Source organism: Stigmatopora nigra, chromosome 18, assembly GCF_051989575.1.
Source record: "Stigmatopora nigra isolate UIUO_SnigA chromosome 18, RoL_Snig_1.1, whole genome shotgun sequence".
Taxonomy (NCBI): domain Eukaryota; kingdom Metazoa; phylum Chordata; class Actinopteri; order Syngnathiformes; family Syngnathidae; genus Stigmatopora; species Stigmatopora nigra.
In genome coordinates this window covers 3,335,959-3,359,420 of record NC_135525.1, presented here as the reverse complement: position 1 = coordinate 3,359,420, position 23,462 = coordinate 3,335,959, and the positions used below count along the sequence as shown (strand labels likewise).

General features: G+C 38.0%; 1 protein-coding gene across 7 annotated transcripts in view; it reads left to right on the top strand.

The window, feature by feature from the left end:
* mprip (myosin phosphatase Rho interacting protein) overlaps window positions 1-23,462 on the top strand; it is a 38,058-nt gene that overhangs the window by 13,488 nt on the left and 1,108 nt on the right. For 2 of the 7 annotated variants that reach the window (XM_077739487.1, XM_077739484.1), the window contains exons 8-23: window positions 2,090-2,216; window positions 2,738-2,842; window positions 5,082-5,138; window positions 6,341-6,409; window positions 6,498-6,587; window positions 6,847-6,956; window positions 7,065-7,626; window positions 8,894-9,031; window positions 10,474-13,074; window positions 15,318-15,465; window positions 15,610-15,727; window positions 16,038-16,197; window positions 17,011-17,121; window positions 20,769-20,855; window positions 20,946-21,108; window positions 21,391-21,476. In XM_077739487.1, the coding sequence (XP_077595613.1) occupies window positions 2,090-2,216; window positions 2,738-2,842; window positions 5,082-5,138; window positions 6,341-6,409; window positions 6,498-6,587; window positions 6,847-6,956; window positions 7,065-7,626; window positions 8,894-9,031; window positions 10,474-13,074; window positions 15,318-15,465; window positions 15,610-15,727; window positions 16,038-16,197; window positions 17,011-17,121; window positions 20,769-20,855; window positions 20,946-21,108; window positions 21,391-21,476 (4,732 nt within the window). Of the gene's footprint in view, window positions 1-2,089; window positions 2,217-2,737; window positions 2,843-5,081; window positions 5,139-6,340; window positions 6,410-6,497; window positions 6,588-6,846; window positions 6,957-7,064; window positions 7,627-8,893; window positions 9,032-10,232; window positions 10,257-10,473; window positions 13,075-15,317; window positions 15,466-15,609; window positions 15,728-16,037; window positions 16,198-17,010; window positions 17,122-20,768; window positions 20,856-20,945; window positions 21,109-21,390; window positions 21,477-21,809; window positions 21,884-23,185; window positions 23,234-23,462 lie in introns of all 7 variants that reach the window. The other 5 variants (XR_013329684.1, XM_077739490.1, XM_077739488.1 and 2 more) reach the window with 5 other exon arrangements.

Here is a 23,462-nt window from a genome sequence, read left to right as displayed (position 1 = left end):
TTCATTTGCAAATCATGTTGGGAGAAGAGTATTTGGTCATTACCGAAAGTTCATCGCAATATTTTATGTACCCTTTGTTGGCAATAATGGAGGCCAAACATTTTCTTTAACTCTTCAAACTTTTCACATTTACTGGTATTTTGGCTTATTCCCCCATGCAGAACTCCTCTAGAGCAGTTATGTTTTGGGGCAACAAGGACTTTCAACACCCTCTATGGTGTTGAGATATGGAGACTGGTTAGTCCACTCCAGGACCTTCAAATGCTTCTTAGGAAGCCACTCTTTTGTTCCCCGGATTGTGTGTTTGGGATCATTGGCATGCTGAAATACCCAGCCACGTCTCATTTTCAATGTCCCTGCTGATGGAAGGAGATTTTCACTCAAAATCTCTCCATACATAGCCCCATTCATTCTTTCCTTCACACAGATCAGTCGTCCTGTTCCCCTTGCAGAAAAACAGCCCCAAAGCATGACGTTTCCACCCCCATGCTTCGCGTTGGGTATGCTGTTATACGGATGCAATTGAGTATTCTTTGTCCTCGAAACACGAAAAGACATGTTTCTCCACAAAAAATCGTTGTTTTTTTTCATCTGACCATAACGCATTCTCCCAGTCATCTTCTGGATCATCCAAATGCTCTCTAGCGAACTGTAGATGGACCTGGATGTGCACTGGCTTCAGCAGGGGGACACGTCTGGCAGTGCAGGATTTGAGCCCCTAGCGGCGCATTGTGTTACTGATAGTAGCCTTTGTTACAGTGGTCCAAGTTCTCTATAGGTCATTCCCTCGACAGCTCTTTGGTCTTGTGGACATAGTGGAGTTTGGAGTGTTAGAGAGTGAGGTTGCTGAAAGGGGGCTTTTATACCGATAATGAGGAAAAACAGATGCTATTAATACAGGTAACGGGTGGAGACCTCGTTAGAAGTTAGATCTTGCTTGTTTGTAGGTGACCAAATACACTCTAATTTGAAAATATCTTCTTTAAAAATTAAAAAATGTTATTTTCATTTTTTTTTCCACATTCTGTCTCTGATGCTTGAGGTACACCCGTGTTGACAATTACAGGCCTCTCTAATCTTTTCAAGTAGGAGAACTTGCACAATTGGTGAATAACTAAATACTTATTTTCCCCACTGTATTGCTGCATGATTTATTAGCAGGTAGCAGTTACAATGAACAGGCATTTTAGTAAAGGCTGTTTTATCGTAACACGCTTTAAAATGTACCACATTTTCCGAACTATCGTCATACTTTTTTCATAGTTTGACATGTACTCAAGTGAGACCTGTGCCTTACTTTATTTAGTTTATTTTTTAGTGGCAGCGAACAGCTTGCTTTTTCATATTTTAGGCTATAGTTATCCCAAAAACTGTTAATGTTACATGGCACTCGACACAGTGTGAAGTGGTTACTACATCAGCCTTACAGTTCAGAGATCAAGAGTTCAATCCCACATGGGTTCCGACCATCCTGTGAGGAGTCTTGCGTGTGTTTTGTCTGGGTACTCTGCTCTCCACGCACGTCTCAAAAACATAAATGCTATGCAAATTGATTAATTTCATATTTTGCATTTGCAAAAACAGGCATATTGACTTCCTTATGATATGAATCCTAATAATATGCTTTTGATTCATACAGTAGCTCAGAAATACCACTTGTGATGATTTTTCTTAAGATTTTCCCTTCAAAGTAACACATTTGTACTCCCTATTAAAACCATGAATATGGAGGTTAAAATTGGGAATTGGGGCACTTATACGCAAAAAACGTAAAATTCAAAAATTTCAAAGCAATTTTAAGGATGCAGCTTATACGCGCAGGCGGCTCATATGCGAGCAAATACGGTAAATGGGATAATCACTGATGACAGTAGTGATTTATTTGGGTCTAGAAAACATTGTACACTGACCTTAAATTGATAAGCTTTTATAGTTTACAGCTTGTGCATACAAAGAAAGGAAACATCACTCATTTTACATTGCACACAAATAACCACTAAAAAGTTAATACTCATTATAATTGTTGGATAATTATTGTTGTTTTTTTCTCCTTGATCAGTTAAGTACTCATGTTAATGTTGATTTGCAGCCGCTCTGGTGTTATTGAGAAGTTGGAGGCCCTGGAGCTTGAGAATCCAGTGAAAATGGAGGTGGACGAGTCACACAGGAGTGGAGCCCGACAAGGCCGCAGTGAGCTCAGACGATTTCACAGAGAGGTATGATACTGTGCACAAAGAAATACTAAAGTTGCTCGATTTGATAGCATCACATTAGGGCATTTTCCTCATACATATTTGTCAGTGGGTTAAGACAAGTTTGCTATATGTTTTTCCATTCTGTGGTAGAAAGCCTAGTTTCTTTTCTCACCCTGCCTCCCCAGCCTATGACACTGTTAAAAACCAAATTGTACCTTTAATGACAAGAACAGTCCCTCTCAAAAATTTGATAAGTTGGTTGACTTGTACCTAAAGGCATCGATCAGGTTTCCTGTTTCCTTGATTTTCCTTTTTTTTTTCATTTGAAATCATTCATGAGTTTGGCATGTTTAAGGAAAGTGTCTGAAGAGTCTGAAGACTCGCTCTCTCTCATCTATATCACACTCTTTATTACGGATCAACTACGTATTCGCCTATTCTCGTGAGTGCTGTGGAACTGCTAACAACTCGCAGTAGGCAGGAAACACCCTGAATTGTTTGCCAGCCAATTGCCGTCTCACTTCTGTCTGCATGTTTTTTAGGAGCTTAGGTCCACAATGGGTCAAGGTCTGGGTTTCCCTTCTTCCGTGCCCCCTCTGAGGAGAGCCAAGTCCCTTGACCGACGGACCACTGATTCTGTCATGACAGTGAGTAATATTATATGGAGTTGCTGTTGTATAATAATTATCCCAATATTTTTTCTTAAAACATCTTTTCAATGTACATTGATGAAGATACATTTAGCAATACTGAATCCAACCATATGAATAGTTTTTTTTTTTTTTTAAATCTGTATAATTTGGAAAATGGTTCAATCCCTTGAAAGTTCTGGTACTGTGATTTGTACTGTTTTTTCCTGAAGCAATTGAGGAAATGTACTATTATTGTATTAGAAAAGTTGAATGTGTAAATGCAGCCTCATATTTCATAATGGACTATTACTATGGCAGAGTCTGCATTATCATCTCCATTGCACATTGTTGGCGTATTCTTGTTCAAGTGTAGTATTCTCTCCTTTCTATTTAAAGGACTTCTTCAGTTCACAAGTGGTGCCTAAATACTTACGCTGTTAACAAATTCTGTTAATAAACATTTGATTCCTACATGATACTATGTGAAGCAAGTTTGGCATATGACAAACTTTCAAATACTTAAAACTGCTGGCAGGCACAGGTAAAGCATTATTTGTAAATGACTGACTCATTTTTGGATAATCCTTCCTTTCCAATAGTGGTTCTCAACCACGGTTCAAACGAGCCCCAATGCTAGGTGAGTCTCTCCCGGAAACTGGCAGAGGTCAAGACACTGTGTGTGTGTGTGTGCATTTTTGCATGCATTTGTCCATGAAGGCCTTTTGACACTGCACTTAGCACAGTGCTTCTTAATTATTTTCTGTTGAGTAACCGGAGTAAACCCTCCCACAGAATGGGAGAACATGCAAACTCGACACAGAAAGATTGGAAGCCGCAATCTCAAAACTGTAAGGCAGTTGTGCTAACCAATCATCCACTGTGCTGTTATTTAATAGTCGTGTAAATATGGGCAAGCCTGCGCTAGACCACTATTGTGATTGCCAAAGCCACAAGAAATACTTTTGAACAGTCTTTTGAACTCACCACACTGCTCTGCATCATTAAAATCCAAATCACATACTTTATGGACAGCCACCATGTTGTTTTTATTCCCAGTCTTTCTTTGCGCTAGTTTATCATGCTTTGGATCCTTTTTGAGAAATTTTTCGCACATGTTGATAATCTATAGCCGTGGTACCAAAACTGTCAAGAATCACTTCTTTACATCTATTTAGGTTTCTGAAAGCCTAAGCTTTTAACATTTACGATGTCTTTGTTTGTATACTATCCATGTTGACTACTTTCGAAAGTGCATGAATCATAAAGTTGGGATGACAAATCAATTTAATTGGATGTTCATTTATCAAAGGGTTAAGAACACACCTGAATATATGTTCTATGCCCAACCAAACTACTAAGACTAAAGACTTTAAGTCAGCAAAATTCAGTAAATGTATACAGCATTGAGTACTAGCTTCTTATATTTTATACCACCTTTTGAATTATACTTACGACGTATGTTATGAGAATAATAGAAAAGAGAAAATTCCGATACAACAAGTAGCAAGCCTTAGTGGAAGGTTATGTAATTACCTTCAGCTCAAATTTGCCAATTATAAGCCACTGTGCTTCTGTCTCTGGGCTCTTGACAAAGCTGCTCCTGTTCTCTCAGTCTTAGGATGCAGGGTCAACATGAGGACACCAGGTTTTATTTGTTTTTGTTTTAACGCAATATTAGTTGAGTAATGGCAATTACTATGGTAGGAGAGTTGCTTGTCTACATCAAATAATTAAAAACCTGACGTACAAAATTACAAAGCAGTTCATATGTGACTACATTTGACCCAATGTTGAGGATCCTTTGAGTAATCTGTGTATGCGTGCGTATATACTGCATCTGCGTCCTGTGGTCACGTCACATCTGTGTTGTCCTCCACTGCATATAATAACCACTGCAGTTTACTTCGACCAGCATTGGTTTCTGCATCCTTGCTGGATTCTCACACAACAAAAACTAATAAGAAAAAAGTTGTCCCCGACCAGTGGTTTGCACTGAGAGCTGTCTTGTGTATTTGAAATCGTCCAAACCATTGGTCATGTCATCTCCTCCCCCAATTGATTGGATTAAGCATCTCCTATTGTATTTGAGTTTTGTGCCATCTTTTTTTTAATCTGCATATGATTTTTTGTGAAAAGTGCACATATAAAATCTTGTCAGTATGTTTTTTATAATCTTCAACTTAAACTTACTTTTTTGAATGAATGAGTTAAAAGTGCATATTTGTCATAAAACTTTTCTTCTTTTCATTTATAGCCAGATTTACTGAATTTCAAGAAAGGATGGATGGTGAAGCTTGATGAGCATGGGCAGGTAGTTGATTTTCTCGTCCCTTATGTATCCACACACTTTCGGGATTCATGGCCTTTACCTTTAAGCCTAATTAAGACCTAAATTTACAGACCCCTCTATAACAGCTGTGTTTGGTAGACTTTTCTGTCTCTTAAGCTGTTTTTGAACATAGTATACTGGGACATTACAAGGTAACGTTACCCTTGGCTTTCATGCGTAGAAGGAAATGTTGCGGAGCTAAACGGTTTCAGCTTTCACTGGTCATTTTCAACTCTGACATGACGCCGTGCCTGTTTACGCTATTAGATTCAAATGAACTTATGAAGTACATTTACTGTACACACCGGACTTATTCATTTACAATTGGAATGAAAATGGATGTTAAAAAAATACACCTCAGGAAAATGTACAAAGGTCAATGGTCCAATATGGCTACATTTTATTTAATTCCGTACCCACACACACGCAAACACACAAACGCATGAACATACAAGCACATCCCCGCCCCCACACATACCCTGTCATTGTTTTAGAAAGACACTCATAAGCTTTAGTGATTTTAAAATACATTTTGTTTGGATATACTCAAACACTGCATACATAACATTTTATATTTAAATCTGAATAATCATATTTTTATTAGCAATATTTTGATATAACGGATAAATGTTCTAGCTAATGTTCATAGCCTGCAAAATGAGTTTACACCTAGCGTGAGACCAGTGCCTGTTTAATATCTGTATATTACCAGAGTTCTTTTTGTATGTCTGAAAGGAGTTTTATTGAGACACTGCCCCCTAAAAAGATATTTCTGCAGAAAAAGGCTCTGCTTTACCATGACAATTAAAGCACCTGTTCTGTATTTTTCGCACTGTAAACCCTACTAAAAGACATAAATTATCGATGCACCTTAAATATGCATCAATATTGGTTAATCATTGTATAAAATTCCTTTTACCACAGCTCCGTCTACTTGATGTATAATACGACTAACTACTTCTACTATTGCTACTACTGCTGCTCTCTATATAGTTGGTGTATAACACGATAGCCAATTACTAGTATCACTACTGCGTTTTATAATCCGGGGCATCTTGTAGTATGGAAAAATACGATATTTATTTGCTGTGAACTTAATTTCAAAATTTGACTTGTATTTTATCTTATTATCATGATTTACAGAATGCTCAGCATCTTTGTATTTTTTTCCATGTATGCTCTAGTGGAAGAAATACTGGTTTGTACTGACAGATCACAGCTTGCGGTACTACAAGGACTCTATTGCCGAGGAGGTAATATTCATTTTTGCCCAGGCTAATTGAATCTGTTGTTCATTTATTTATTATTGTTTCTTTGGTCTATAAATCTATTTTCCATAAGGCTTCTGACCTCGACGGTGAGATTGATCTGTCAACTTGCTACAATGTCAGTGAATGCCAGGCTCAACGAAATTACGGATTCCAAATACAAGTAAGATTATTTCTTTCTTTCTGGAACTCTATTTGTCTTTTCTCTCTGTTGCTCTCATCAGTATCTCTTTTTCCCATGTCTCCCTATCTCACTCGCTCATCTCTGTATTAGAGCTGTATACGTGCTGGTCTAAATGTTAATTTATGTGCTGTCTCTTAATAGATAAATCAAATCCAGACTAGTCGGGACAACTCTAGCGAGAGCTGCAATACTAAAAACATTTTACGCATGCTTTGACTTATTAATTTTTTTATTTTAGACTCATGAAGGAGTTTACACACTTTCGGCAATGACAGCTGGTATACGACGGAATTGGATCCAGGCAATTATGAAAAATGTCAGACCATCTACTGCTCCTGATGTAGCAAGGTGAGTAAAAACCCTATTGGTTCTCTGTTTTTGTTACATACTTGGTTTAAATTTACTCTAGGAGCTCAAAGTAACTTTTTAAGGCTTTGTCTTTTTACTGTCTTTTAGCTTAACTGACGACCATCGTTCTTTATCTCCTCTGGAGGGGCTGGTCAGACCAGATGTGACGCAGGATTCACTTTCCTCTGAAACCTCATATGCGGAAAGAGATTCTACTCCAGGCGTCTATAAGAGTCGAGTACGTGAGCGTAGGCGAGAAGGAAGATCGAAGACTTTTGACTGGGCTGAGTTCAGACCAATTGCCCAAGTTCTGGCTCAGCAAAGGGTACAGGAGGCTGAGAGCTTAAAGGCAGACATAGGAGAGCTTGAGCGTAATCGAAAGAGAGAGGAGAGGAAAAAGAGGTATGAGTCTATGACAAGCTCAACGTTGGAGCCTTTGCCCCTCAAAGAAGGTGGGAAAATGGATCAGCACAGTGCAGACAGAGTACTTCAAACGTCCAGTCCTCAAATTGTAGAAATGCATCATAAAGTAGAGGAGGTGATTGAGCAACATTGGCGACAAGTAGAGAAGACACCAATACGGGAAGAACGAAGGTTGCCACTGCCTTTGACTGTTCCTGGAAGACAGACTGTGGAGCTCGAACAGCTACTAGACAACTATAAGAAAGGGGTAGGTATTCCTATTATCTGCCTTCTAGTTTTTCAAAATTATACAAGCCCTACCTCAGTACAATCTGGTAGTATTACATGTCATTTATATCATATTAATGATCAGTTCAAAATAAGACAATTGCATTTGTCTATATTACACTGAGTTCATGTTTATAGGATTGTAGGAGGGGGGCTTGGAGGAAAAAAAAGGGAAATGGGGATACTTGTCACTTGACCAACGGCAACACGATCGGAACATAACATTAACTTTAAATTTAACTTAGATGAACTTAGATTATGATACACACACACTTAAATGAGTGTAACTTTGTTGTGCTATCACAGAGGCAAAGGTGTTAATGTATTCTGCCACGGCTTTTGAGTAGGAACTTGCCTTTCCCCCGCGCATCACAACCAAATGTACTATCCCAGTTTGTTTGTTAAAATTAGCGAACCAGCCACGACTTGCTTTGAAGGGTTCAGCTGTTTTCTTTTTCAGGTGCTTGCATTGCTTTCAAGTCCATGTAGATTCAGCTTATTCACAGATTGTCGACTCGGTCTTCCTATCTCCCGCTAACAGTTTATCTTTTAACCATATGTAACGAAAGTTCTCCATCTCGTTGTGAATGTCACTGCGCAGCTTGGAAATGATGCTTAGTCCTTCACTGCACTGGCTTGCTTTGGATCCATTGTTTTTCCTCTTAATTTTGGACTGATTAATTCAAAACATGCAACTTGTGCGGCCGGTGCTCGTAGATATCTTTACGCGAGTGAGATTTGGCGAGAAAGACTGAGCTGTTCTCATTAGCAGGATTTCGCGTACTTGACCAACCCGGACGGCCGCATCGGGACCATCTTGTATTCTAACAAATTAATCACAAATTTGCATCGAATCTCGGGGCAAAAATTTGCTCAATTTTCTTCGTATCTCAAATTTCTCATAAATTGCGGCACTCGTATGATAAGGTATTACTGTAGTCTGAAAAATATGGTTGTTCAAATTGGGGGATGTCACACTTATTATATGTAGGGCCAACTTTATTTTTCAGAGGCCATTATTTTAGATAATTTTAATAAAATTCAGAATGACAGGTCCAGCCTACTCTATTTGTTTAATTCGGCAGGATGATGTTGTTATGGGTATAGAAATGGACAGTATTTCATATTTAAAATTGCCATGCTCTGATGTTTCGCACAGTGAATAGTCCCAGCTGATCCCCATCACTTTGTACATTTAGTCATTTCTTAATGTTACATCAAATGTTTTCCATCCTGCCTCCTTCCAGATAGAGGACCTTAAAGCACAATTGGAAGGCTGTCACCAGCAGCTGCTTGAGTCCAATAAGCATAAACAGGAGCTAGAACGACAGCTGAGAACAGCTCTGGAGAGAGAGCATGACATACGGGCAGGTTACATATCTCCGGTGAGTTAATATTAAAAGTGCAGTGATATTTGACTTTGAATTACCTTTTTTTTGATGGTCTTTAGACTTTTACACAGCCATTTGTTTTCTTAATTTTTAACATCCTTTGCATGTGTATATACTGTATTAAAAAAATAAACAAGAGGGCAACAATGTGTGCCTTTGCATGAGTTCATTGCATGTTAAAAAACAGTGAGATCTAATTATTACAATAGTTTTTCCTGGTTGATCGCTTTTCTTTCATACTGTAGATAATTGAACTCGTGTGATAAAGCCGTTGTAGCAGATGAAATTTCAGTTATTGATTGTCTGTTGGTGTAAATCAGAATGATCTGTTCTACCCCTATATTTAAGAAGAAACATTGAGGATCCTTACAACTTATTTTTTTTGTATGTAATTGAATGTGTGTGTGTGTGTGCGTGCGTGCGTGCGTGCGTGCGTGTGTGTGCGCGCGCGGGTGCGTGCATGTTTGTATGTATGTGTATATATGTATATATGCAAATGTATATACTATATTCATACATGTGTGTATATGCTGAATAATTGACAACAAAAATGGGCTGTTATCACCACTAATTAATCTTTAGTTCAGCCCTTTTTTGAACACTAAAGGACCTAGACTTTTTAGACAGAGATTAATTGAATAGCGATACATCACCCGGTAGTAAAAACTTTCATTACGCTCTTACACAAGTTGCTAGTGTATCTGATTTTTGTATTTTTGTGTATGAATAACATTTGGTTTCTAATTATCTGCATGGATACAGAACTGTCATTGTCTATTAACCGCATAAATTCTCTTAGAAATTTTGTCAGCATGGTTATGCAATGACCATTTATTCACATGATTCCTATTCTTCTGTGTGTGTATTTGGGGTTTGTATTAATAGATGGATTCCTTCAGAGCAGCCTTGTTCACTCAATTTTATCTATATTCGTGGCTCAATGCTGATTTCTCAATGACAGTTTAGAGTTTAGATACCATTGTTTGGGTCAACTTAGCTATTGTGATTAAGCATTGTTAAGAAAGACGGGGCCTAAATCAGATTAATACTGTTTTGAAAAGTTTTGGCAATCCTTTTATACTTTTGACAACTGAAAAACACTAATATTACTTATCACATGGAGCTATCTTTATACATTTCATAAGCATGCCTTAGTGTCACTAACATTTTCCCTCAAATTTTTCTTTGATTTTAGTTAGCAGCGTTGAATCCAACAATTGTAAGTGCCTTGAGTTATCACATAATACATATTTTTGTACAATAATGATGGAACTAAAATTGATTATGAAATATACATTTTTATAGAATCATGATTGAATTGGATTTGTAATGTTTCATTTACAAAAATTGGGAGAAAATAATTGAAACTCTGATTGTTTAAGTCTGTGTGCGTCCCCTGCTGTGTGTTAACCAACTGTTTGGTCCCCTTTTCCAAGCTGGAACACCATTTGGGTCTGGAGGCAGAAGTGACGCCCCAGATGAAGAGGCCTGAACTGGTTAGTCCTCAAGCACAAAGTTTAACAAAGAAGTACCAGGAGACCAAAGAACTCCTTAAACTACAAGAGTTGAAAAAGCGCAATATGCAGGCACAGCTTGGCATCTCACTTTCTCCCCACACTGTTAAGGAACCTTATTTTTCTGAACACTCAATAATAAACCTAAATGATGACACTGAGCCTGAACCTGTCCAAAAAACAATTAGCCTTTTAATCCTGGATAGTACAGAAGCTGTTGAAGAGTTTTATGATTTAACATCTGGGAAATATCTCACCATAAAGGAACTGACGAAGCTGTTAACATTCCACTCGTGTAATCAAGAAACAACAGAAAAGCATCTTCAGAAGATCTTGGACTCCTGGAAAAGCCAACAAGAGATTCAAAATGACATGACAAGAAATAATTTGGCTCGCGCTGGAGAAACCATCCGTGAATACGAGTCTCGTCTTTTAACCGTGGAGGATTTAGTGGGGCAGGTTCAAAAGCAAAGTGTTGAAAACCCTTACGGTCCTCTCGCAAAAATTGATAACCATTCAGAGACCAAAGAGCAGACTTTTGGGATACTTGCTCAGAGGATAGGGATTTTAACTAGTGAAAATTGTGCACTAAAACAAAAATGCCAAGAGATAGTGAACCAACTGACTGAGGCAGACAGAGAAATATACCGACTAAAAGATGAGCTTATCAGCCATCAGTGTGGCAAACAGCATCAATTTGCTATGGAAGAGATGACCAGACTTAAAGCTGACCTGGCTCAAAGCCAGGCTAATGCCATTGACAGGGAGTATTTGGAGAAAGAGCTGAATGAAAAATCACTGCGCCTCTGTGAATCTCTAGTTTCGTTGACGGAGCTTGAAAACACCCTAATGAACACAGAAAAGAAGCTGCAGTTGAAAGAAGCCACACTGAAAGGGCTGGGATTCCAAGCAGATTATGAAGTTGATGCACTACACTTGGAAAATAAACATCTTAGAAACTTACTTGAAGAATCACAAAAAAGGGTATCTGACACTGAAGCAACTCTCCAAACTACACAGAAGCACTGTATTGAACTTGAATCCTGGAACCAAGAATTAATCGCATTGCAGCAGAAATCAGAGGAGGTCAATAGAACGAAACTTAAAGAAACGGAAAGTCAAATATCAATACTACAAAACAAGTTAGAGCTAAGGCAAAAGGGATGTGAAGAGTCTATGTATGTTGGTGACTATGTCTGGGAAGGAGAAAAGCATGTTGAAAAAGGTGTTTTACAGAAAGTAGTGGAGGAGCTTCAGAGGAGGTCAGAGGCTGTTAATCTAGTTTTAGACATGTTATTAAAGGTAGATATTGATGTAGAGAAAATCTTCAAAAAATTAACAAGTACTACTTGTGGAAAGAAACTCTTCTCTCCTCTAAAACAAGACATTTTTTGTGTAAGTCAAAAAGATTTGAAGTTGGTTTTAGAGGCAGAATTCTTGAGTCAGTTACTGAGTGGCACGGAAATTAATCCAAAAGAAAATATTCTTGACTGTGAAAGCAATTTAGTAGAGATTGCTCAAAAGAGCTTAAAGCTCTTGTTGAGTCAAACTTATGCAGAAGCTGAGAGAGACATAATGGCCGAGTCAGATTTTACATTGACATATAACTGGCTTGATAATGAAACAAATAGATTTATTCTTAAAGAGTTAACAGAAACTTTGAAGGAAAAAGCAAAGTCATTGACAGAAATGGCACAGAGGGTTCAGTTAGACAAAGATGATAACCTTTTGTCATTAGTTGTTGCAAGCTTTAAGTCAGATGTAGAGCAGAGGCGGTCTTCTGAGTATCTGCTTGATGCACTTAATGATGCTTGTATGTCATATGTGATTATGAGACTTAAGATAAAGTATGACGAGCTTGTAAAAAAGCAGATGGATATTGGAGTTGATGGGTTTGTGCGTCCCAGTGGGTCAGAATTGCAAAAGATTGTTGAAGGTCTGCAGATCCAACCAGCAGACTTTAGTACTCAGTTGTGTGATGCATCTTTGAATTCTGTTCCAGAGCCAAATCCTTCTGTACACTTAGGAGAGACTAGGACCACTGCTGGGAAAACCTGTGACATGGTAGCTCATAACATAGAAAACATATATGAGAAGGAGCTTTTACATTTTAAAGACAACCATAAACAGGAAGCTGACAAACAGAGGGAACAAATTCCTGCAGTCAGTGAAACTCTGTACTTTCACTCAGAAGAGAGTGCCCGAGAGATTGATTTGCTGACAAACTCTATGGAAGATCTCAAGAAGAAGTATGAGTTAGAAAGAATGAACCTCATAGCAATGTTTGACCAAGAAATGGAGGAGCTCAGGAGTATGATTGCACCTTCAAAATCAAACAAAGCATCTACGGCTGAGAAAGCTCACTCACAAGGCATCCCTGGACTAACAGCCAATATTAAAGAGGGCATCCAGGAGCTGCTGACCCAAGTTTCAGTTATGGCTGAAGAAATGAGACGTCGTGAAGAACAGGGGGAGATTACTACTCTACGGCTGAAATACGAGAAAGACCTGGAAAATTTAAAGGTGGAAGCGTTCATTGTCCTTACCGTTTGCCATCTGTGATGCCTCATGTTCCTCTGTGGTATTCCCAGATACCACTTCTTCTCCCATCCCCTAGTCCCCGACCCTGTGCATCCTGCACTTGCTCCTTGTTTTCGTAACCAATTTCCTTCTGTGTTGCATGAACTATAACATCCATTGAGTTTATTCTGTCATTGCTGCAACTTTTTAAGTCATTCAATAACGATGAAAACAATACAGCAAACAATAAGATGAAACCAATGTTGTTCCTTTAGAAGATTAGTTTACTTATAGTTGTATATATAAAAATGAAAAGTAAGTCTGCACACGCATGAAGTGCCAGTTTGAGTTTCTTCTAACTGCTACTTCGGTGTGTATAGTGACACCGTCTGATGCTCCGGAACCTTGTGCTGTAAACCGTGAATATACAACATCCAAAAAAGCATATCAGAACATTTGACCTTTAATTGGGATCATTTTAAGGTTCTCATGGCAGATCTGTTCTGAGGTTTAACACTTCTGCAATCACTTTTTTTTCATTTTCTTTTATTTATGTAAAAGTTGAGGATCATAATTGATGAAATTGTTTTAAAATATTTAATTTTTTCTCAACTTGGCATTTAAGCAGATAGATAATTTTAGATTTTTAAAGTTGATCCACTATTGACCTGTTGTTTTATTGCTTTGACTTGGGTATGGAAAGATTTGGGGCAGTGTTTCCCAGCCGCTATGCTGCGGTACTCAGGTGGGCATGAGTGATGGACACGTGTGCCTCGGGATATTAGTTGCCGAGAAGTCCTAGATTGTAATATTCCGAAAGAAAATTTTAACTTTACTAGATTTAAATTGAAATACAATGAACATTGAAAAATCAAGAATCAAATTGTAATATTTCAAGATTAAAGTCATGAATCAGATGTTTGGTTACATGGACATCATCTTTTGGTGACAAAGTTTGTGACTACAAAGCAGCTCTTAGTGTAATATTAAGAGATCACAGTAATATATGGAGTTAAAGTCATAAAATTAAGGGACAAAAATATTACTTTTAAATTGCGTCAACCGTTGGTTGACCATAAAAACTGAAATGCTATTAAAGACCCAGGTCAAGCACTAATGGATCATCATTGTTGACTATTGTTAAATATATTTTGACTATATAATTCTATTCATTATTTCCTAATATATACAATATAATGAGTGTTTTCAGCTGATGAATGCTTTTTTTCTATTAAGGGCAACTTGATAATTCCATGTTCACTTTTAATGTTGACATTTTGTAATGGGGCAAAGTTTCTCTAAACATGATCTTTATTAATGATGTGCAAGGTGTGTTATTGTTTAGAGTAGAAAATATTTCATATTAACTTAAATCAAGTAAGATTTTCCACAGTTGTTTTGCGAATTAATATCTAAATAAGGGAAAGGTTTTCATTTGCATTTGTTGCATATAAATGATAGCCAAGTGGTCTGAAGTGTCTGAATAGTGAGGTCATGGCTGGGAATGTTTTAATTACTGATAATGCTATAGTGTCTTACACACTGCTAAATAAAGCCTCTGGTTGGTGTGATGTCGGAGCAGGAAGTTTACATTTGCTCTCAGGGGGATTTTCAGCTTCTCACAGTAGATTCCAAGAGCTGAGCTCCCATGAGATTTAATCCCTGTAAAAACAGACAAGTCCACCATTTCCTCTCTGTGGATGCAGTTTTAATTTGAGGCACACAGAATTGACGGGAGCTAATGTGCAACCATTCACTGCGCTCACAGATTAGCATCAGTGAATAGAGGAACGGAAGCACTCCATGTGTTTGGTTGGGCTTGTAGAAACTTGCACTGTGACTGCTCTGCTGTGCTTGTCAGCGTGTGAGTGAGTAAGGTATGGGCTGTATAGCAACCTAGAAGTGCTGGCTCAAAAGCAAAATTGATGTTGACAATTGTTGATACAAAAATGACAGCATACACTTTGAAAAACCCTCTTATGTCTATGCATTCCTTCATCAAACTGTACCTTCATATTGTATCCTGTCATTCCTCTTAATCCTTTTATACTCACACAGGCTCAACTTCCTCATGGCTAACACGCAGCAGTAGCTTGCAAGTTTAATGCTGGCTAATAAATGGGCCATCCCTCCAGGTCTGTGTGTGCTGAGAGGTTTTTCCTGATCAGCTCATATGGTCCAGGGAGCCTGTTGGTCCGTTGAGAGCTTAGCCATGTACTCACTTTGCCTGTATTGTTCTGTCACAGGCAACCTGTGAGAGGGGCTTTGCTGCAATGGAAGAGTCTCATCAGAAGGTGATCGATGAACTTCAAAGGAAACATCAGAGAGAGCTGGAAAATCTCCAGGAGGAAAAAGAAAGACTATTGGCCGAAGAGACTGCAGCCACTATTTCTGGTAAGTTGTATGAAAAGAATTTGATGGTTGTTGCAAACTTAAATTGCTATGCTACAAAGAAAAGGTGTCTAAACTAATTCCAGAAAGTGCCGCAATGGGCTCTAATTTTTTGGTAATGGAATAAAACCTCAATCTTTGTTTTAGCAATTGAAGCAATGAAAAATGCTCACCGGAATGAGCTGGAGAAAGAGCTGGAGAAGGCTCGTAAGGCTAACAGCAACACAGAGAATGGAGACGTGGAGGAGATCTGCAGACAGCACGAGTATGTTTCCTACAACTATAGTGTTTGCCAACCAAATTATGGTCTGGTTCGGTAGATTGTAATGATAATAAGTATGAAAACTACCATGAAAATCTGGACCTGAATGTTTTATTAACCAATATTTATGATACAAATTGTATATTAAACATATGGATATTCTCGGGTTTTATAGTCTAAAATTTTGCTAAGCTTTATTGTAATGTTTGTGGTGTTTTGATTGATTTGCCTCCTGGTTTGTTAGAAGTGTGACATTGAGTACATTTTTCTGAAGATGACTGTCTTCTTACTCTGGTATTTTGCTGTGCAACAGCGAGGAACTGTGCTCCTTCCAGCGAGAAATTGAGGTCTTGTCAGAGCAGTATTCCCAGAAATGCCTAGAAAACGCCCACCTGGCCCAAGCCCTGGAGGCTGAGAGGCAGGCCCTCAGGCAGTGTCAAAGAGAGAACCAGGAGCTCAATGCTCACAATCAGGTGCTGATAAAACACACAAAATAATACCCCATTTGTTTTCATTCACAAATATCACCGTATTTACTCGCACATGAGCCACTTTTTCTGGACAAAAAAAATGATGACTGAATCGATTTTATATTCGCATAAAAAGTCAACATGCAAGTTGCAACCACGTCATGACACCGTGGCGCAAGACTGCGGCCGATACGGTCATTTCAAAGGAGAAAAGATGAAGACATAAAATGCAAAAATAAAATATTTGACGTAAATGAATGAAATTTAAGAAAAAAACTTGTGCCCTTCATTGCTCACTCGGGGCGCCGCCATCTTACCTAGGGTGCTGCTGTGTATTTAAACATGCTCTGATTGGCCAGACACAAGTAGCCTTGGTTTTGAAATTTTTTACAAAGTATTTATTTATTTATTTTTCGAAAGTGACAACTATTGCAGTAATATGAACCATTGAAAGAATTGAGACTTTTGACATTAGAAGTAATATGGCTGCCACAACATAGTAAACTTCTGGTATGAAAATTGTAATTTCTGTCATTAGAAAGCATCAGATTCTCATTAAGATAGACATTTTGTTTTTCAAATTGAATATTTTAATATGTTGCATCTACAAAGACAGGCATATTAATTTCCTTAAGATATTGACCCAAACAATTGCTTTTGATTCATACAGTATGTAAGATATACCACGTGTGATGATTTTTCTTAAGATTTTCCCTTCAAAGTAACGGCTTATATGCAAGTAAGTACGGTAACTTATGTGACAACGCACAAGCTTTTGCTCAACTGGTTTAAACTTGTTTCGTATGGCGCTTTCAGGAACTTAACAATCGTTTGGCAGCAGAGATCACCAAGATGCGTTCAATGACTTCTGACGATGGATTTGGCGACACAAACGCGATTCAAGGAAAGGAACTCTACGAATTGGAAGTATGTTCTGATGATTTTCTCTTTCAGCCAAGAGAGTAATGGAAAAAAGTAATTTCCTATTAAGGGTAGAAATATTTTGCTATTTTTTTTTAGTTCACGATTTAGTTGTTTATTTGTAATTACATGACTACAACCAAATTGAAAACATTCATTCTAACTCAATGACCGCCATTGATGATGACAAATGAGCCAAAGCTAAAAACAAATGTTTTTATCATCGACTTCACAGTAACTTCTATGCTACGGAGTACTACTACTACTACTACAACAATGAAAACAAGAAAACACATCAACTTTTGTACTGTGCTAACGGTTTTATTGTTATTTCATGAATTAACACATTGGCTGCCATTGATGGCAACAGAAGCCAATCCATTTGAACTGTGTTTCAGTTAAAATGTATTGGACGTGTATTTCTATAAATGGCATGGAAGCATGATCATTCAATGGCAGCAGTTGGTGACAGTAAATGAGTTAGCAGACATCTTCAATATATTTTACTTTATTTTAAGAGATGCACTTTTTAAAACCATTATTAATACTGTTAACCAATATTACTTGTTTGACCACTCCTGAAGGAAATAAATACTCAGAGTACATGTAATTTGAATGAGCCAAAGCCAGTCTGAACGCAACCTAACAAGTCAGATAATGCCTACAACCTCGCACCCGCTTCATCTGTCGGTTTCTATTGTCAGAGGAAAGGATGCATTGAGATTTTTAAAACAACTGCAAGAGTGGTAATCAAAGCTTTGGGTTTATTGGGTCACAATGTACATTAAGATAACATAATAGCTATTAAAAGGTGCAGTCTTCAGACTCTATAATAATCTGTTTGGGATCACGACGTCGCAGGTATTCTGAGGCATACTCATCAATCCGACAAATTTCACCACCAGTCAATTTTCCGCGTACGTTACAGCCCGACCGCATGAGATTGACACAATTCCCGTGTGCTGGAAGGACTGATACAAAATGAAACTTGTTTTGCTTACAAAATAAAGCACTGTTGTCAACGAAGATTGCGTTCAAAAGTTCCATTTTCATTCACCTATAAGATATGTACTTTATTGATGAGCTTGTAATGTCCTCATGTCGAAAAAAAGTGACAATTTCAATTACTTTTATCATGAAACAACAAAATACAAAGGTTGCACTTCTTGTTTATTCGCAATTGGTAGTCACAGTGAGATGCGTACGTATTCTCGCAAAGGCCCTCGGGATTTCCTACCTGATTGCAGTAAACATTCGCAACCGGTAAACTTTCTGCTGAGACATGCTCCAGATGTAATGCAGCCGCTTCTGATGTATTTCCTGGGTTAGGGTCACAAAGCCTTCAGAAGAACTCAAAATGTTTTTGAAAGAGTTATTGAATTAACATAAAACAAATGACTAAAGCTGCAAAAAAGATTTGCCTTCTACGGTACTACCTTGACATACAAGATAAATTTGAAATGCGAGGAAAATTCTGAGCACCAGCAACAGAATGCATTTTTCACTGGAGATAGTGTAACCGACTCGATAATTTGCAAAAAGCCAGCGGAATCTACATGGACTTGAAAGCAAAGCAATCATCTAAAACAGACCGTATTTGGTTTGATAATTTTAAAAAACGAACTGGGATACACTCGGTTCTGATGCCTGGAGAAGCAGCCAGTTCCTAATCGAAAGCCGCATTATTTTGGTTGTCGCACAAGGTTTAAATTTAGTGTAGCGGAAGATTAAAACTTATTTCTTAGCGTGTGTGTATAGTAATCGAAGTTCATTTAAGTTAAATTTAAAATTTAATATGTTGCCGTCCGTCAGGTCCTTCTGTCCTTTCTCTCGTCCACACACTCCGTGGTAAGCCGCTACTGTCCTGTACGGAGTAATGTCACATTTTAGGATCGAAGGTCATAACCACTAAATAGGTAATTGTTACTTTGTGAATAGGTGGTGAATTAGAACAAATAAAAATGTTTTTCCATTGTAATATCCGGTTTTTGGTGTTTTTTTCAGAGCGGATTAAATTGTATATAGTTATTTTCTATGAGAATTGATTTGAGATACGAGCTCGGTCCCAGGGTGCCTTTAGTTCGCATCTCAAGGTATTGCTTTATAAGCCTCATAATGAAGGCAACACATGGTGTATGCCACTATAGCCTATTATCAAATTGGCTACCAATACTTCATGAGCCCAGAACCACGTGACTGCTTTGATGTATGACGCCTCCTCAAGTTGAAATTTATTACACTATTTATGAATTGCATTTCATTACTTAAATAGAATTAAAGAAATACTATTTTTTTGTCATTTTGGAGAATTCGACAAACACAACAAAATGGAACGTGCATACTGTGGCCCTTGGCCATCTGTGAATGGTTTTCCATGCTTTAGCTCTTAGGTTAAAACAAAACTTGTAGTGATTTGGAGATGCAATCCACTTCTTATGTCTATTTTTGCGCTCCTCTACTTCCTCCAGAATTAATGCAATATTACTTTCTCACTTTCTCACCTCGGTACTTGGCTGCAAATGTGGCATGCCTTACCTGGAAATGGCTTTCCACATAACTGTAGTTTGACAACTTCTCCCCACATATCAAATATATAAGCAATCCTTCCTCATTGGCAACAATTGCAAATGAGTCGGTCCAAAAAACGTTGACTATTCTAACCGATATTATTCTCTTTTTCCCTTTGGGATCAATGACATCACGCAGCCCCCAGTTTATATAAAACTGCCACCCTACTAATTGAAATTTGTGTCGCAGACTGACACTAATCCTCTTTAACAAAAATGTTAAAACATTTCCAGCATTGGAAAACATTAAGAATGTTTGTGTCATGTTTGTTCCATATTAAAACAAAAAATATATTTCCTGTCTCATCTTTTTCCATTTCAAACATTTTTGAAAAAGCTTCAGGGAGTAACTAGGGCAGAGCTTATGGCTCGTATGCGGCTCCAGGACCTTTGCAGAACCTCACCTTAGGGACTATGCAAAATTCTACATGCAAATGGCAGGAGTTCGTAAGCAGGACAGCCTTTTTTTCAAATGAGTCTGGCATACCAAAAACAAACAAAAAAACAGTAAAACAGGTCTTGATCACTGCTAAGTATGGATGGAGAATCCGTGATGCAGTGGTCCAGTTTTCTCTAATGGCCCTAGAAACATTACGGGGGGTGCATGGCATCAGAAACATTTTGAACTATCAGGATACTTTGAATCAAAATGACATTTTCAAAAACACAGGAGTTTAAACATATAAAAACCTAACACATCACCAAACCCAGATCAAGGCTTGCAGCCATCTCAGCTCAGCCCTCTACCCCATTGAAAACCTGTTTGAATCACTTTTGAGGACCCAAATTGCTGGATATAGTTTAGAAAATTGTGCTATGTACTTGATAGTGCTGTACACAGTACAACATTTTCAAAATCACATTTTGTTATGGCTTTATTTCAAAAATACGGTTTAAACATTTAAATCAGATTTTAGGTTTTTAAAGGTTGGATTGGATTTATAAATTATATTAATTAGATTGATATCCCACATTAATAGAATTTTAAGAACACATCTAAACCTGGGTTGCCAATTTTTATGAAGCATGTGGTACATATATACGTTACCTGCATATTAAAAGTCTGCTGTTTTTGCTTGTCTTCAGGTAATGATGAGGGTGAAGGAGTCTGAGGTCCAGTACTTAAAACAAGAAATCAATTCCTTAAAAGATGAACTCCAAGCTGCTCAAAGAGTATGTTCGTCTACCTCTTCCTGAAAATCATGTCCATTTAAAGTACTTTCTTTGCAGTTTGTGATGGAAATTTGACTAATGGCTTTTCAGGACAAGAAATATTCAACAGATAAATACAAAGACATCTACACAGAGTTGAGCATCGTCAAGGCCAAAGCTGAGCGGGATCTGGGGCGGCTTAAAGACCAGCTCCAGCTGGCTCATGAGGCACTTGGTGAACCACCGCTTGAGGAAGTGGACCGAGGAGGATATGGTAGGAAAAATTACAATTTTTGAGGCATGGTCTTAAACTTAAGGAGTAACTCCAAGTTGTTTGTAACCAGAGAGTATAAAATGTATTGCATTTCTTTTGCATTGTTTTATAGTTCCATGAAGAAAAATGTTACTTGCTAAAATTAATTAGTTCATTGAAACTTTTACTTTATTACATTGTCTCAAATCACCAAATTTTGGACAAATTATTGCATTAAATAATTACCTGGGCATTGATTGTACGCCGTTTTTATGCAGTTTTTTTTTCTCTTTTCCTCCCCAGATATCATGAAGTCTAAAAGCAACCCTGACATTCTCAAAATGGCAGCTGCTGCGGCCAAACGCTCAGAACGCACCATGAGGTCAAAGGTGGGTTTTAGTCAAAGACTGAAGTCAGCTACACATTCAAAAATTGTCGCTATTCATGATTTTGTCTTAGTGACTCACCCATTCTGTCTATGGTAAATTACCAGCTCTCGCATTGTGTCTGCAGTAAATTGCCTTAACAGACTATTCGATGACCGCTCACTCTCCTACTGCCATCTATCGGCTAGGTCGGGCTTGTACTATTACTGACTGTATAGCCAGCCAGTATACCATTGCTCCCCGTTTATATGACTCCGTTTAAGTGTGTGCTGCCAGGTTTACTCTAAAGCAGTCTAACGCGCACTACTTGGTCTGTTTTCCCCCTTTTGTCCCCAGTCAGTGAGTCGTGACATGCCCTGGGACAGTTAGTGTTGCTGAGGATGTGTAGGCCTCCCTTCCCTCACCTTTAGGTATGATGCGTTTTGAGTACGTCCTCCTCCGTTCAAAGCACCTGGCAAATGAGTCACTCATGTACATTTCAATTCACAATTACATTTTCTGCACAAATGGATCAGGGTGATGAGAACTATTGTGGAGGATTGTTTGTGTCTGTTTGTCTGCCCAATAATTACAGTACAAATGTCTGTGTAATGACATGGTTGTGGATCTACAATTTGTGAGTGATTTGTTTGCAATCCCTAACTGAACTCTCAAACTAACTAGATTAATTAATTACGTTTGCGTACTTGCTACATCAGGAATCGACAGGGAAAACAAAGATTTGTAATAACTGAACCATGTTATATAGCCTGGGTAAGCATTAATAGTAAACACCATCTCAAATTGATTTTCCTTATTTAGCCATGAATATCCAAAAGTTTAAAAGCCAGTGTTGATACTCAAACATTTTGGCGATGGACACGCACACCAAGCCCGCCTGCTTTTTAACCTCAGAATAAGGGCAAAAATAATAATAACCATTTTGTGATCAGCCGTGACACGTATACGATAATACATGTTGAAAAGGTACTCTATCAAACCATTGGGAGTCCTCCAAAATGTGCGCAATGTTGATGTTTTTCAAACTTTATTACACTCCATTAGAAATTACCCTGAAAGCTTAACACACAAATGAATTTACACATACGATGCTGTAAAATAAAAAATCAATTTCCCTTTTCTTGGATGCCACTGAGATATTTACAGTCTAATGAAAATTAGTATCACATCATTAATATTTGTCAAAGGGAGAGATAACAGAACAGACTCCCAAGTGATCAAGAAAATTATAAAACACCAAAGCTAAACACATTTGGTAAGAAATTAACAGCTATAACACAGGGTGGCCGGGACCTAAATCCTCGAGTGTCACAAGAGGCCTTCGAGAAGGCCCCAACCCCCGTCTTACATTTACACAAGAGTCAAGATCAGAGCGTATGGGGGATTTTTAATGCCCATATTGCCATCCACAGGCCAAGAGAAACAAGGATTTTACATTTAATAGTGGCCAACATTGTAAAGCAATATTCCAGATACCCTCAATTAAAGACCCCTCAATCAATCATTGATGCAAGTATAATGAGATTTAAGGCTTTCACCTCATAGTGCGCAAATAACAGCAGACGGACAAATAAATCAATAAATAAGTACTAGTTCAAGTGTTCTGTAGACTTCAATTTTAGACGACCAAATTTGTAAGGACAGATTGTGAAAAGCCCTTTTGTATTCCAAGTTATTGTTGTCCAACGGACATTGCTCTCTATGTGCTGTAGGAAGGGTTGGACAAGTGGGGGAAAAACCTGTGTACAGCTGATTTGAATGTGAGTCCTGTTGTGTAATCTGAAACATTTAGTACATTAAAATGCCTCAAATTGGCCAAGACCTTTGTAACAATGTACAGTGTTCCCTCGGTTATCGCGGTTAATGGAGACCGGGACCACCCGCGATAAGTGAATTTCCGCGAAGTAGGGATTCCCCTTCAAAAATGCTTAATTTGAATTTTATTCAAAAAAAAATTGTTTTTTTAAAAAAATTTATTATTATTTTTCT